The 16,662-nt window shown below is 35.1% G+C and overlaps 1 protein-coding gene across 3 annotated transcripts in view; it reads right to left on the minus strand.

Annotated features, from left to right (window-relative positions):
• The window catches only part of LOC106874238 (fatty acid synthase), an 89,911-nt gene that overhangs the window by 22,524 nt on the left and 50,725 nt on the right, over nucleotides 1–16,662 (minus strand). For all 3 annotated transcript variants that reach the window (XM_014921893.3, XM_014921894.3, XM_089353827.1), the window contains exons 10-16: nucleotides 16,449–16,638; nucleotides 15,548–15,777; nucleotides 13,550–13,851; nucleotides 11,379–11,764; nucleotides 8,970–9,221; nucleotides 7,624–7,803; nucleotides 4,089–5,307 (exon numbers count right to left, since the gene is read on the minus strand). In XM_014921893.3, the coding sequence (XP_014777379.2) occupies nucleotides 4,089–5,307; nucleotides 7,624–7,803; nucleotides 8,970–9,221; nucleotides 11,379–11,764; nucleotides 13,550–13,851; nucleotides 15,548–15,777; nucleotides 16,449–16,638 (2,759 nt within the window). The remainder of the gene's footprint in view (nucleotides 1–4,088; nucleotides 5,308–7,623; nucleotides 7,804–8,969; nucleotides 9,222–11,378; nucleotides 11,765–13,549; nucleotides 13,852–15,547; nucleotides 15,778–16,448; nucleotides 16,639–16,662) is intronic.

The raw sequence follows: 16,662 nt of genomic DNA on the forward strand, positions 1-16,662 counted from the left end.
CTTGTACCTACATATATTACAAAAAATGGTTTATTGAAAGTGGGGAGGGGGGTGGGGTAAAAAGAGATAAAGAGGGAAGAGTGTTTAGCAGAAGGAAAGTGATAGAAAAAGAGAGGGAGCAAGAAAAGCAAAAGAGAGGGGTATTTACTTGCGAATATGTAGTAACAGTGAGAGAGAATAAAGAGAACACACTTTGCAGGCATAATCACATACACAGTCAACTGATATGCTGAGTACATATATTGGACTAACTGTTAACCTTTTAGTATTGAAAGTAGCTATATTCAGCACAATATTCTGCCCGTTTTAGGCTCAAACTGGCCAGATCTCGCCTCTCACACCTACCCTGCAATATCATTCTAAAAAACAATCACAGCTGCGAAATCTTTACACTAAGGATAGTGCATGATCAATTCAAAACAATATGAACATGCATTACATTTGACAGAGTAATCCAAACACTATAGGGTTAAAGTAGTCATTAGTAAGGATTATTGGTTAACCCTTTAGCATTCAGCTTCTCTGACAAGTGTAATGCTTATTTACATTTTATATAATTGATCATGTATTATCTCAAACCTTAGAGATTTTGAAAATGTGATCGTTCATTTTTAGAATGGCACTGCAGAGTAGGTGAGAGATGCTGAATCTGATCAGTTTGAACATAAAATAGATAGAATATTTGGGCCTGATATGGTTAGTTTAAATGCTAAAGGGTTAATGAAGGTGAGGAGAGCAAAGAGCGCAGCTTTTTAGATTCAACCATTTGTTTTGTTTTTTTTTGTTTTTTTTTAATCGCAATCACTCAACACGTGCTTTACTGCAGCTGCAGTCTACTTTCTTAGTTGATAAATCTGTATTATAATTCTGCTTGCTTGTTCATTCACATGTTAAGCTTTAAATTGTTGGAGAGGGAGGGAGGTGGAGTGAGAGTGATAGGAGGGAGAGAGAGAGAGGGGAAGTGAGAGAGATAGCAGATAGCCAGCAGATAGATGCATTGCACTGTTAGCTGTCACATGGCTAGTGGAAGTGAAGAGAGAAATGTTAATATGAAAAGTGGAATAACATAGTTAAGTTCTTTGAAATGAGAGAGAGAGAAATATAAAGTGTGTAGCAGAGGAAAATTTTTAAATCATATTGGGACTGGAAGTGAAATAACTTGGCAAAATAGCTGTGGATGTTTTTTTGGTTTTTTGAAATTTACAACCAGTTTGAAGCTAATTATATTAATATAAGCATTGTATATTCTCTATATCGTCTTGTGCTCATTAACTGTATACAATTTAAATTATAAAATATTGTGTAATAAAAAATATGCAATCATATACTGATCATGCAGTTTCAATACTAATACTAAGGAATGATATGCAAATTAAGTATTGTATAGATCGTTATAATAAATGTTTATATCATTTACTGTACAAGCAACACAATAAGAAAGGATAATTTGCATTTTTGTTGCCTATAAACCTTAAATAGTTCCTCTAAATTTTTTTCCACTCAGTGCAATTTCCACAGGACCCACCCGTAATATAATATCCAACTTTTGTCTGTATATAACACAAACTATAGAATGAAACCAACGAAAATATTTTAAATTAAGCATGATACACAGATTCTTTTCTCCATTTATTATCTTAACTAGCCATTGGCTTGCAGCCATACTGGGATACTTCCTCTGAGGGTTTAGTCAAGCACATTAAACCCAGTAACTTTTGAATTAGGTACTTGTTTTATCGACGTATTTATCAAACTGCTGTGCTACTGTACATCAACAACATCACTAATTTTAAGCAGTATAAATGCATATGTATACACACAATGAGTTTCCATAATGTTTCTAAATTTCACTCAAGTCTATAGTAGAAGACTTCCTGGGTCTTCCCTCCACAATTAAAGATTGGCACTTCTTTACACAGCTGTCCTCATCCATATGCATCACATGACCAAACCAGATGTCATGTGATGCATATGGTGCCTATTATATCCACTTTTCCTCTTAAAACATTTACAAACTGTTGTGCATGCACACTGACATTACCCATCCAGCGGAGCATGCTAGCTTTATTTCTTTCTAGCCCACACAAGTCCTCTGTAGGCAAAGCCCATGTTTCACTGCCATGTAACACAGCTGTACGTACACAGGCATCATACAGTATATATATTTTATTACCTTCCACAGCTCAGTGGAATAGTTACTAGACTTCATTCACTGGGACTGTGGGTACAAGTTTATAACTAAAGAAACAGTTCTCCAATATGAAAATAAGGATGTAATACAATGTACTAATATTCATTAAAGCTTTACCAATATAATCATAAAGTAGAATAATATTCCTCATCATCATCGTTTAACATCCGCTTTCCAAGCTAGCATGGGTTGGACGATTTGACTGAGGACTGGCAAGCCAGAAGGCTGCACCAGGCTCCAATCTGATCTGGCAGAGTTTCTACAGCTGGATGCCCTTCCTAACGCCAACCACACCGAGAGTGTAGTGGGTGCTTTTTACGTGCCACTGGCACGAGGGCCAGTCACACGGTACTGGCAACTAAGTCACACGGTACTCTTAAAGTAGGGGAGTTGACAAGGGTTTAACCACAGACTATAGTTCTCAGAGATGTTCTCTCTTAAGACAAGACATTCAATACTACCTACTTGAATTTTTATACCATATCAAGAATCAAATGTTTCGGAACACACAAATAAAGAAAAAAAAAGAAAAAAAAAAAAAATTCAATCTTCTCTTTAACCATCTTACAGATTCCAAAATAAAGATTGTCTTAGCACAAGTACTGCTAATATTTAGCTGATATTTTATAGAAGACATATACAAAAACTACTTTGATAATAGCACATTTGATTATGGTTGTACAAAAAAAATGAAGGAGAGAGAGAGAGAGAGAGAGAGAGAGAGACTTTATACTCTGCGGTTATAAATTGAACAAACAAATACTCATCTTTGAATGCAATACTTAAGCTTTCTATAGATTATTCAGAACAAAAAGGAAACGGCAATGACACAGAGTAAGCTCCTACTCTTCAGCAGTAAATACATTAAAATTAAAATTAAAATTCAGTTCACTGACTACTACAGCAGCAGTTCAACAAACGAATTAGTTTACAGAAAGGGAAAGTCAAAAAAATAGATTTATCGAAAATAGGTTTCACTACAGCACCTAAATTCCAAAGGCACTATTGAAAAACAATTCAACACAGCATCCATGAAAGGAGTTAGAGAAACTCAATATGTCACTTGTATAATAAATGTTCAATACATTCCAGAGTCTAGGTTGACAAAATGCAACAAATCACAATATCAGTAGAAAAGTATAAAAAATTTTGTGAAAGGCCTGGTTGGAGGCCCAACCTTCCAAGTTCTTTTACAGACATTAGATAATCTGAAGAACCGCTGCAATAAGCTTGTAAATCTGAGAGGGGAACATTTTAAATAAAATCATAATTAACTGACCCTCCTGAATTTTCTTTTACCTGAAGTCAGAAATTTTTCAACACCCACCTCATATATCATCATCATCGTTTAACGTCCGCTTTCCATGCTAGCATGGGTTGGACGATTTGACTGAGGACTGATGAAACCAGATGGCTACACCAGGCTCCAATCTGATTTGGCAGAGTTTCTACAGCTGGATGCCCTTCCTAACGCCAACCACTCAAAGAGTGTTGTGGGTGCTTTTACATGTCACCCGCACGAAGGCCAGTCAGGCGGTACTGGCAACGGCCACGCTCAAAATGGTGTATTTTATGTGCCACCCGCACAAGAACCAGTCCAGGGGCACTGGCAACGATCTCGCTCGAAAATCCTATGAAGGCCAGTTGGGCGGTACTGGCAATAGCCACGCTCAAAATGGTGTACATATATATACACACACACACACACACACACACACACACACACACCACTTGTAGTACAACTTCCAGATTTTATCAGTTTATAGGTAAATTTCTTAACTAGATACTTTCAGACCTAATTTCAGCTTACATCAGAGGAAAATACATACCAGAGATGAAATTTAAATGCTATAAAACCAATTCAAAGAGAGCACAATGCAACAAAATATGTACTGACCTGATTTTATTGCTACTGTCCTCTTTTACAAGACAATTCACAAGGCCTAATATACCATTTAATGGGGTGGATGATGATACAAGCCAAAGACGATCAAAGTTATTTTCAGTGGAACACTTCAGAAATAAGTTCTTCAAGTCATTAAACCAACTTCCTTCAAGGTCATCAATGACTAGTTTTTGACAAACCAATGGTTTTATTTTTTTCCGTAGTAAATACATATCTGAGATTGGTCCAGTAAAATGGCATACTATTTCCAGTTCAGCATTTTTAATATATTCTTTCAAGTCTTCATTAGTAAGGAAAAAGTTTGGTCTGGCGCTAGTAACTGAAGAATAATCTTTTGAAAGCATCTCAAGACATGTGAAGATTTCAGAATATTGTGTAGCTTCTTCTAGCAGCAAAAATTTACCACTGTTCAGAACATGACAGATGTTCGTCATGACCTGGTTGATATCCTTGTACCTGTGTAGAACATTACTAGCGATAACTAAATCAGCATTGGACAAAATATCTGAAGATGGGTTTGCAGGATCCCATCGCAAAATGGGAATGCCAGTAACTTCACTATCTACGTCCATTTCACCTTCAGAAACTGTTCTAATGTAATCAGTTGTCACTATGGGATGAGACTCAAAAGAAGAAATAATTCTTTGACTGAAATTTTTCTGTGTAGCATCAATTTCAACAACTTTGATTTTGTTCTTGAACAGATTCTCAAGTACAATGTCTAAACAGCTCTTCAATGCACCTTGATTATAGATATAAGTTAACAGTTGGTCAGCAGATAATTCTGATTCAAAAGAACTTAAAAGATGTTCTAAATTATCTGACTTAAGTGATGGAGAGTTTGGAACTTTCATGAGCATCTGAAGTAGACCATTATGTGGGGATTTTGAAAAGTCAGTCGATTCAACATCTGGAACAGAGTCATTGAAATCTTTTAGCTGTGTTTCCAAGAAACTTCTGTTGGGTACATTAGTGCTCGTAAGAATACGTTTCAAAATTGATTGACATAGACTTGAACAGATTTTTATATATGAATCCATCTGTATGTCAACTTTTGACAAGTTCATAATATTTGGCACAAAAGTGTGTGTTTCCAGAATGGGTGAAGACTGCATTTGTCGTCGTGGAGCCACAGTGGCATGTAAACCAAGTATCTCAACACCACCAGCAGTGCAGGTATCAATGTCAGAATTAATAGTAACTTTGATGCCTGGAAAACAAAACAAAAAAAAAATTGAATAATTCAGGAGGCAAGACCAAGAGAGAGAAATTAATCTAATAACTTTGGAATTTCTAGACAAAAGTGGAAACAGTTTACTGAAGTAATAATTCCTTCAACTTCAGAAACAGAAAATATAGAACATTATCTCAGTAAGCACCTATCAGAAAAGGTAAAATTCATTTTTTTTTTCTACTAGATATTGATGCATTAAAGATATCAATGCATTCAATTTTCTTACCACTTCACAGTTGAAGAGGTTGATGATACAATAAGCAACAAGTATAAAATGCTTCCAAGTTGTGCAAGCAAAATCCTAAAATGGCCTCAGTTCATTTCCATCTACAACTGAAAGTGGGTTAAAAATAAGAATTTGTCCACATTATATGAAGTGAACAGTATGTCTCAGACTGAACTAAAGAATAACAACATATGCTATAGTGAACATATATGCCCCACCAAAGTATTCTAATAGTTATCTCACTACCAAACATCTGCTTGAACAGAGCAACAACAAAAAAGAAAATACCTTAACCCTTTCGTTACCAAACCGCCCAAAACCGCCCGTAATCACCTATTCATATTAAAATGAGAATATCCGAGCAAATCTCGTTAGTACATTCGTGAAAACACGTGATTATTTGTGTAAACAGTTCAGCTATAGTTTTGTACGACGATCGACGTGTTTTTTAATATTGGAATTTTGGGAGATTTTTTTCCAAATTTGTTCCTGTTGTGTTTTCAAAATTTGTAATCCTGACAAAAAAATGGATACAAATTTTATTCTGTCAAGCAGTGAGTCAGAATTCGAAGGATTTTCCGTTGAAGACCTTGATAAATCTAACTCTGTAACCGAAAATAAAAGCACGTGGTATTTGATAATGAATCTGTAGTAACGCCTTGTCTCGTGCGCATGCGTAGTCATCAATATCCAAGTTTGGCGCCCTTATTCATTCTCTTTTCCCAGCCAGGCGGCCATGAGCATGGTCATGTCAAGCTGTCTCTCCAGCTTTCCAACTCTGGGGATGGCTCACAAACATTCCGGCGTCTCAGCAACCAAGATTAAAGCTGCCTATTTTCCGCCATAAATAAATATTGTTGTGTTGATAGTTCAGAGTTCTGCGTTCCGTTATTATTTAGAATTTAATATAGAAAAGCAGGTGTACACTTAATGGTGTATAATCACTTTCCTATAAATCTAAGGTTTCATTTTCCGAAAATGAAAGCAGTGAATCCGAGAGCTCCGATGATAGCGATAAAGAGAATGAATTAGTACCTGAATGGAATGAAAATTTAAAAACTCCTTTCAGTGATTTTTCTGAAGAAACTGGACCAAGTCACAGTCTTACCCAGGAGAGTAAAGCTTTAGACTATTTCTTTTTGCTTTTTCCGATGTACCTATTTGAATTGATTACGGCGGAAACAAACCGTTACGCTAAATGTAAACAAAGCGTAAAAAAGGATAGTTTGTGGTTTCCCATAAACTTGAATGAAATTAAAGCATATTTTGCCATAAATATTATTATGGGCATTAGAAAGTTACCTAGAATAACAAATTACTGGAGTAGTGATGAACCCTTCGGAGACGAATATGTCTCAAGTATAATGACGAGGATACGGTTTTTGTAAGAGACACGAGCAGTACACCAGTACGTGGAGAACCAGACTTTGATCCCTTATTTAAAATAAGACCCCTCATTGATTGTGTTCAAAACATATAAAACAGTTTATAGATGAGGATATGGTGGGCTATAAAGGCCGAGTGCGTTTTCAACAGTATATGCCAGGAAAGCCCACAAAATGGGGGATCAAAGTTTGGAAGATTTGTGAATCAAATACTGGGTACTGCTCTGGATTTTAATTTTATACTGGCAAAAGAGACTAATGAACCCAGTAATGTGCACAACTCTTCTATAATAATATTTTGTTGTATACCCAATTGAATATTAGCTAATAACCCATTTTCTATAGCGATGTTTGAACAAAAATTTTAATAATTTTATATTTTGTTGAATTTACCTGTATTTACCTGTAATTAAAGTCACTTTGTGACAAAAATTTTGGTATAGAATTGGTATAGAACCTTTCGTTAAATTATCTTCCAAAAATCACATTAATATGTTGATAAATAAAAAAGTTGTTTAATGAAACCAGACTAAATTCATGATTATGTTAGAAATTAATTGAAACACATAAGGGGTGTATTTTGGTTAGAAATATGGTTAACGAAAGGGTTAAAGTTTACACCAGAAAAAATTACCTTTTATAAAGCAATAGAAATAAAATAAAAACACTCAAAATACCAACCTTTTGTTTCATCATTCACCACTCTGCAACAGTCATCATGACAAGTTGGATCTATGTAAACAGATTGGATCCTAGTGGGTAGTCTTAATCCTTTTCCAGGTAGTCTTAATACAGACATCTGAAGCATGGTATCCAAGAAAGTTACCCAGTTCTTATTCCAACATAAAACACCTTGATTTCCTATAATATGAAAAAAAAACAGAGACATTAAACTACATACACGTGTATATACATGTTGATTCAAATTAAGAAAAATAATCCAAAAGGGCCAACATGTTTTAATCCACTTTAGGCTGAATAAAATGAAATTTATCCACAATCATACATCACATTAAATCAAAGCAGTTAATTTTTTGATTAAATATGGAACCTGGCATTTCAAAAAAATCATTAGTCTAAGCTTTTCACTTAAGTCATCTTTATTGCTGTTGAAATGATTGCTGTTTGTGTTTATAACAGCACAAACTTTGAAGTATTGGAGAAAGTCTATGTAAAGGCCATGCCATATTTATGTCCATTAAGAACATGCTGCCACAACATATCTACTACAAAAATTCTAGGTAATGATTTCTTACACAGTTACAAGACCATATGACTTTCCCAAGAATATTAAATTGAATTAAGCTGTGAATAACCAAATTGATAAAACACTGAACAATCAATCAAGATTGATTGATAGTATCCAGTCCCCAACACTGCATTTGTAGTAAGTCTTAACAGCTGAGTTCACCTAGCTCCATTGTTTTTAAATAAAATTTGCCTCTTTAAATATGTGAATATTATCTTAAAAACTAGGAAATTCAGAGAAATTTGTTTTACAGCCTTCAGTTTAAGTAACTCTTTAAGAGCACCTTAGCTGGAATGAACTTTACAGTTTTGTCTTATACCAAATTGCAACAAAACATTCCAGGGTGTGATTGTGGATTGCTCCTAACCTATTAAGTGGTTACCTAAGAGTTCGACAGTTCCAGTTGCATTACAAAAATCAACTAATTTATGACATTTGTACACACAAATACAGTATCATCACTAAAAAGACACAGACTATGGCTTTTAATATATGAAGATTAACAAACTCAACTCTTTTGTTGCTCTATTTCTGTCAAAACACACAGCCTTTGTTTCAATTAATTTTGAAAATAAATGGAGAATTTAGTAAAATAACTTATTAAGATGGTGTACGGAACATAAATTAAAATGGAATTTTAATGGGTTAGATCACTTCAAAATGAGAAGTTTATGTTACAGAACCAAGGGCTGTCTTGGACAGGTTTGTATCAAAAGAGTTAAAGGATATATGTAAAGAGAAATCATTTAAAACTGTTGCAAAAATAATTGCACCATACCAAAACTGTTTGTTTTAAGAATTCCTTGGAATGTAGGTCCATAGTCATATCCTCGAAGGTGTAGTACTCTGTAAACTTCTAATTTGTTAAGGTCTTCAGAAACATCAAGTAAGTCAGTATTAATATTACTTGCTATGTCAGAGCGAAGGTCTTGAACAGCTCTTATTCTGCCACTAGCAACAAGACTGCCATTTTCAACGATTTCAAATTCACCAGTTATTTGCATGATGTTCACTTCAAACTTCAGCTTGCCTAATAAAAAAGATTTAAAAAAAAACGTTTTGATAAAACACAGATGAGTAATATTCTTCAATCTATTCTTTTAAAAAAAGTATAGTTATACATATCTGTCTGTAATCATATAATACAGGGTCATGAAGAGTAATACTGTTTTTTATAACCTTTTTACTGCAGGACGTAAATATATCCGTTCAAAATTTCACTACCTTTAACTGCAGAAGACAGTTTTATATACCAATCTCTCTCTTGCTGAGGAGTGTCATGTTTGAAACCATTTTCATCATCATCATCGTTTAACGTCCGCCTTCCATGCTAGCATGGGTTGGACGATTTGACTGAGGACTGGTGAAACCGGATGGCAACACCAGGCTCCAATCTAATTTGGCAGAGTTTCTACAGCTGGATGCCCTTCCTAATGCCAACCACTCAGAGAGTGTAGTGGGTGCTTTTACTTGTCACCCGCACGAAGGCCAGTCAGGCGGTACTGGCAACGGCCACGCTCAAAATGTCTTTTATGTGCTACCCGCACATGAGCCAGTTCAGGGGCACAGGGAACAATCTCGCTCGAGGTAAATACCAATTCCAATTTTTGGAAGATATTTAGCATTATTGGAATGACTGAAATTCAATTTCACAGTTAGAGGGTTAAATTAGTTAACTGCTAGATAACCAGAGCATTTCATATGTTATCAAAAAAATTCCACTCTAGACATTTAGCTTTCATTGCATTTATGTAAAAGCAATAAAATAATACTTCTGCAACATTTTAGCTATTTTGGTATCTTTCAGCTATCAATTATATTATGATGCATACATTTCTATATGTTCAGATTTTTTCTTCATCTACACTAGCTTCACATGGCATACAATCAGAAGCAGTAGCATTTAATAATTAGAAATGGGGTATATTGACATGGCATTTACTCCAAAATCCTGTTATTTTAAGTTTGATTCACTGCATGGTACTTTGGCCAAATAACTTTTGCTGTAACTTCAAGCCAACTGATGCTTTGTAAGTGAAATTGGTAGACAAACTACGGAAGCCATGTGTGCACACATGCTCATGCACATAAATATTTACATTATGTGCCAGTATGAATACCAGTTGAGCAAAAATGGTGACATTATGCTGACATTCCATTAAATTGTCCTTTTGAAAACAAGCAAAATACAAAAAATCCCCAACTTGAAAAACATGTAAAAGTTAATGACAAGAAGGACATATCCAACTGTAAAATAAAACCTTCAGTTAATAGAATTCATCCAATCTATGGGAAAATAGCTGCAGAATGAACAAACAAGCGGAGGAATTTAACATTATTTAACTAACAACCCAAATTTCTTGCTGGTAGCAATCTTCAGCTTAATTCTGGAGAGTATCATTAAACGTGTAGCACTAACACAACTTGTTAGAATTATACAAAACATTGAAGCTGAATTTAATAGGTTTTTGCATGCTAAAACTAGTGAGAAAAGGACAATATGATGTTTTAACCCTTTAGAACTGTCTTGTTTATTCACCATGGAGGCACAATGGCCCAGTGGTTAAGGCAGCGGACTCGCAGTCATAGGATTGCGGTTTCGATTTCCAGACTGGGCGTTGTGAGTGTTTATTGAGCAAAAACACCTAAAGATCCATGAGGCTCCGGCAGGGGATGGTGGCGAACCCTGCTGTACTCTTTCACCACAACTTTCTCTCACTCTTACTTCTTGTTTCTATTGTGCCTGTAATTCAAAGGGTCAGCCTTGTCACACTGTGTCACGATGAATATCCCCGAGAACTACGTTAAGGGTACACGTGTCTGTGGAGGGCTCAGCCACTTGCACGTTAATTTCACGAGCAGGCTGTTCCATTGATCGGATCAACTGGAACCCTCGACATCATAAACGACAGAGTGCCAACAACAACAATTTATTCACTATTTTGAACTAATCATACATTACATTGTAGGTTCAAGATGATGCAATTACATTTTAGAATAAAACTATAGGCTAGGTCCGAGAGGCCAGTTCTGGCAAGTTTCAACATAAAACATGTTTGGCCTGCATATGGCCAGTATAAATGCTAAATGGATAAAGTGCTACTTGTAACAATTCTAAAAATATAACAAGGAAAAATATTCAGCACTCGTGAAAAGAAAGTTTTAAAAAATAAAAAACTGAATTTACCTGCATTAGGTAAAATAGTAGCACGGTGGATGGTAATATTATCAAACTGGACAGGAAGTTGCTCATAAAAAGCAGCTAACATTTTTGCAAAGGCTCTCCAAGCCAACACCAGATAACCTGTAGCCGGAAACAGCACTCTTCCATCAATTATGTGACCAACAAGGTAATAATCTTTAGCCTCTTCAGAAGATATATCACATTCTATCACACAGCAGTTTTCTTTACCAGAACCAGAAGCTAGAAACTGTTCAATGGTAGGGACAGCCCATGTTTCACTATGGTCCCATTTGAAAATGGAATTAAGCATGCCTGTCCCTCTTGACACTGGATAGGAGACTGGTGAATATACTTTCAGTGGGTTAAAGTTCATCCCTGCCATGAAGCATCTAAAAAAAATAAACAGTTTGAGTAAGACATGGGATAGAGAGTCGCTCAAGAGGTCACAGGATGTGTGACAAAAGTACTCTGTGAAAGAAATTAAAATAATAAATAATGCTGAAGTGAAGACCGTGTGAGAGTGTTTAATTAGCAAAATATGACCATCCCCAAGTATAACAAACTCAATTTGAGATTCAAGTAAAACTCCTCTTCAACATCTTATAAAAAAAAGAAATAATAATTAAGGCTTCAGAATTCTATTAGCAGCAAATTCTTGGGGAATTTCTCTTTTGCATTTATTTTTATTCTACTTAGATCTAAATCTATTGGATTGTTCACACAGCATCAGTAAATGTTCAACTTTGAGTTCAATCTATATACTACTAAAACTGTGCTTGTTTGTGCGCTTGTCTGTAATTTAATACAGCCAAACAGACACATAATGGGGAAAATACTCTGAGAGTAAGGCACCCCTGAAATGTGAATAGAAACAAAATAAAACAATATTATTCTATATTTTTTTTTAGTCAAATGAAGGGTTGGGTTTGAAATTCCACCAGAAAACCTGATGAGGGCTGGGGAATACATCAGCTGAAACGTGATAACAAACAAGGTGAGGACACCTATCCATCCATTGTAAATAATGTAGAATAAAACAAGTTTCACATAAATTAGACAACAAATTCAAGATATGTAGTTTTTCTTAGTGGTGGTGGTGGGGGGGGGGCAGCTTCGTAAGTAACCAAAACAGTACATAATGGGAAAATACTATGAAAGTAACATAACCCTGAAATAGGAATACACAATACTGGGGAAATTGCTTCCATTAATTTTATGTTTACGTTACATGAACTGATAAACCAGACCTATGATGAAACGAGCAAACTGAATCATCATAAAATCAAATTTCATTTCAATGCAAAATGTTGAAATCAGCTTCAATGTTTTATAACCTGAACCCGCCAGAGACCAAACAGATCACAGGTAGTCTAGTGTCTAATAAATTTGAGCAGAAAAACTGACAACTTCCAACAAAAATACAACTGAAACCCATTTATAGAAAGGAGTAAAGTTCATTCCAATTAAGTTCTATCAGCCAACTACTGGACTAATTATATATGGGGTGCAGTCAATAGATACACAAACACACACACACACATATATATATATATATATATATAACATCGACCACTAACGTGGACAATTAATGCGCTAGAAATAGATTACATCTTGTGTCTATTAAGACCTAAATTGTTCTCAACATGAAATATAGCAGCATACCAAAACGTGAGCGGGCAAGACATTTAAAATCACCTATATTCCGCTCAGTTGAGAGGGTGTCTTGCAAATACTTGGTAACCTCACCAGTGCTGAGGTCATGAAAAAGTACCCAGTACAATGTGAAGTGGTTAGCATTAAGTAGGTCAGCCAACAGTAGAAAGCATGCCAAAGCAGACACCGAAGCTCATGTTGAACCATCCAACCCATGCCAACATGAAACAAAGGATGATGGTTTTATGACCCTGAAAACCATTTTGGGAAATGGACTAACTGAAAACAGGAAGAAGCACAAAAACATGGAAGTAATTTAACACTAAGAAATACACATAAATTACTGTCCTTCTTCACATATTGCTATTGAATTCTTAAATTACTAGATCATATATTTGTAGTTCCCATCCAACAACATAACTTAAGGAAATTCTACTTTGTTAATTTTTTTTTTTTTTTTTTAATGCAAATTTCCTGAGGAAATTAAAAATCCTTACAGAAACAAACTGTAAAAATCTTACTTTCCAAGCATTGAATAAAAGAACTCCAAGTTGTTAACATGCTTCCTTTTCATCAAGCCAACCAAAACACATTTGGTGTTCAAAGTTCTTTTGAGAATTGCCTGTAGGAGGCAATGAGGTGCTATTTCAATAACAATTGCATTGCTAGGAACATGCTGGAGAGCTTCCTGGAACAGCACTGGATTCAAAAGATTGTTGACATGATAGCTGGCCGAAGAGAATTTTGCAAGTTGGGTATCCCACTTTTCAGCTGGAATTGAGGTACTAATCCATCGGGAAGTACGTAACTTGGGAACAATAACCTAAGAAAGAAAGAAAACAAAAACCAAAGTAAAAGCAGTCGTTTATTATTTTAAACAGTACAAGAGATTCATGAAGAAACAAAAAATGGTACCAAAATCATTTCGGTTCATTTTTATAATTAAAATTCATTTATCTTAATAGTTTCAAGCTTTCCAATAAATAAAATACTAATCCTCTATTCTTTTATTTGTTTCAGTCATTTGAGTGCAGCCATGCTGGAGCACCGCCTTTTAGTCGAGTAAGTCAACCCAGGACTTATTCTTTGTAAGCCTAATACTTATTCTATTGGTCTCTTTTGCCAAACTGCTAAGTTAGGGACGTAAACACACCAGCATCGGTTGTCAAGCGATGTTGGGAGGACAAACACAGATACACAAACATATACACACACATACATATATACGACGGGTTTCTTTCAGTTTCCGTCTACCAAATCCACTCACAAGGCTTTGGTCGGCCTGAGGCTATAGTAGAAGACACTTGTCCAAGGTGCCACGCAGTGGGACTGAACCCAGAACCATGTGGTTGGTAAGCAAGCTACTTACCACACAGCCACTCCTGTGCCTATACCATTTGATAAAAGTCATTCAGATAGTAAGCACAGCAGTAGTTTTTAACAGCAATTTTTTTTATCAAACATTCAAAAATATAACTTTAAAGAAAGCCTTTTAATGAAATTTCCTAAGGTAATGAAAAACAAAAATTCTCTAAATTCAAAACCAAATTTTTTAACACTGGAATTGTTAAAAGTAAAAAAGCGCTTAGCACTTCAATAATCTAAACATGGCTTATTAGGACTATTTTCATTAGAACAAAGTTGATTGTTTAACTTAATATATATTTGTGGATGGTTAATTTAATTCATTGCTCTGTTTAACACCCATGGGTAGCACAATACATGAAACACCTTGGCTCCTGAGGTTCTTTAGGAGTCCAAATTGTTGCAAGAATTCATTTTCTGGTCTGAAGATAAGTTATTAGTATGATGCATTGCTTCCTATAATAGTAAACCCTCTATTAGGGTTTCAACCCATCTTTCCTAGCAATTAGTGTTGGAGGCCCATTAAAAAAGAAAAACACAAACCTTCCTCCAAATTATAATTAAAAAAAAGAAAAGTGTATTTCAATTTTTCTTAGGAGAGCACAATACAGTTTTGAAATTCAAATGAACATTCCTAGAACCATTCTTTTTATGGGCTGTATCTACATGTCGAGTGAAAGTTAACTATTTACAACTAAGTACGCTCAGCTAAGGAGAACAGTTTAACTTTACCTCAAGGCATGTCACATGATACTGGAATTCTTTCATATTGTAGTTATTAGTTTAGTTGAATTCATAGACTTATACTGGGAGGGAGAAAGGAAGTGGGACAATTTCAACAAAAAGTTAAACTCAGAGAGAGAGGAAGAAAAGAGAAACAGACCCTTGAAAGAGAGAACGAGAGAAACAGACAAATAGAAATTAGCCAAATAATATGCTCAACAGCACAATATGTTAACTGGAAATGGCTAACTTGTAAAATCTTACAAAGTTGATAACGAGAACCAGTTTGAAGGCAGATATAATGAATTTAGTAAAAGCTGAATTACTTGGCTGTGAGCATTTGTTTGTTCTTTAATTTGTACAATCTTTAACAGTCCAGACAGCACACAAAGGCCAAATTAAAAATGTATGATCTCCATAACCCAACTTACTTTGTCTAAAGCTGCTTGTAATGCAGGAGCTATTTGCTTCATATAATATGAATGGAAGGCCACAGATGAGCTCTGCACTTCCCTCGCAAAGATATCTTTAGATTTTAGATCTTCAATGAAATTGGTAATCAAGTCAGCAGCACCAGAAATTGTAACAGAATCCTCAGCATTGTGACAAGCTGGAACTACACCTTCAGGACACATTTCTTTTGCTTCTTTCCAAGTCAAACCTTATAAAGTGAATGACAAAATTGAAAAATAGAAACAAACAGACAATATTAGAAATGACATTCAAGATTATCTTAAAATAAAAATATTATAAAACAAGCAATATGACCAGTAAAACCATACTAATTTTTGTATAAATCAAGATTTTTCCTTTCGTTATTTAAAACGAGGTCAGCTTTAGTTGAGCAAAATCTATGCCAAGTAGAAAGTTGGAATCTACAGATTCATTGTTCCAATTATACAAGTAACCTTCTTGCTTGAGGACCATACTCTTCACTCTGATAGACATATTCCTCATACATAATCACGAGAGGTGTAATTAGAAAAGTGAACTGATGGAAAAATTCTTTATGAACTGAAATTTTCCTCAATTGCAGAAAGAAAAAAAAATGTTGTGGAAATTAAGGGGAGATAATTTCAAAAGATCAAAATTTCCTAGAAAATTTGAAATGTTTATTTGGGAAGGAGTTCTAATATTTAATAGGAAGCTGGCAGGAAGGGCATCCAGCAATAGAAAATCTGCCTCAACAAATTCCATCTGGCCCATGCAGGCATGGAAAAGTGATGTTAAAATGATAATGATAATGATAAAAAGAGGAATGAGGACAAGCCAAAACATCTAGTTCAGCACTACATCGAAAAGAATAAAATACAAAAATAAATAAATACTAACCAACAGCTGCCATTTTGCCATGAGGTAACCCACCATCTAAAATACATTTGCCTCGCCAATAAGCAGCTAAAATTGTTTCTTCAGCAGTCAATGATCCATCAGCATAACCACAACCAAGTTCTCCTACAGAATGGCCAATAATGCCATCAGGTTTTATTCCCATGGCACTCAAAAGATCAACCAGTGCAATCTAAAAATTAAAAAGTATTAGGAA

This window comes from Octopus bimaculoides, chromosome 1 (genome assembly GCF_046866305.1).
Source record: "Octopus bimaculoides isolate indiv1 chromosome 1, ASM4686630v1, whole genome shotgun sequence".
Lineage (NCBI taxonomy): Eukaryota > Metazoa > Mollusca > Cephalopoda > Octopoda > Octopodidae > Octopus > Octopus bimaculoides.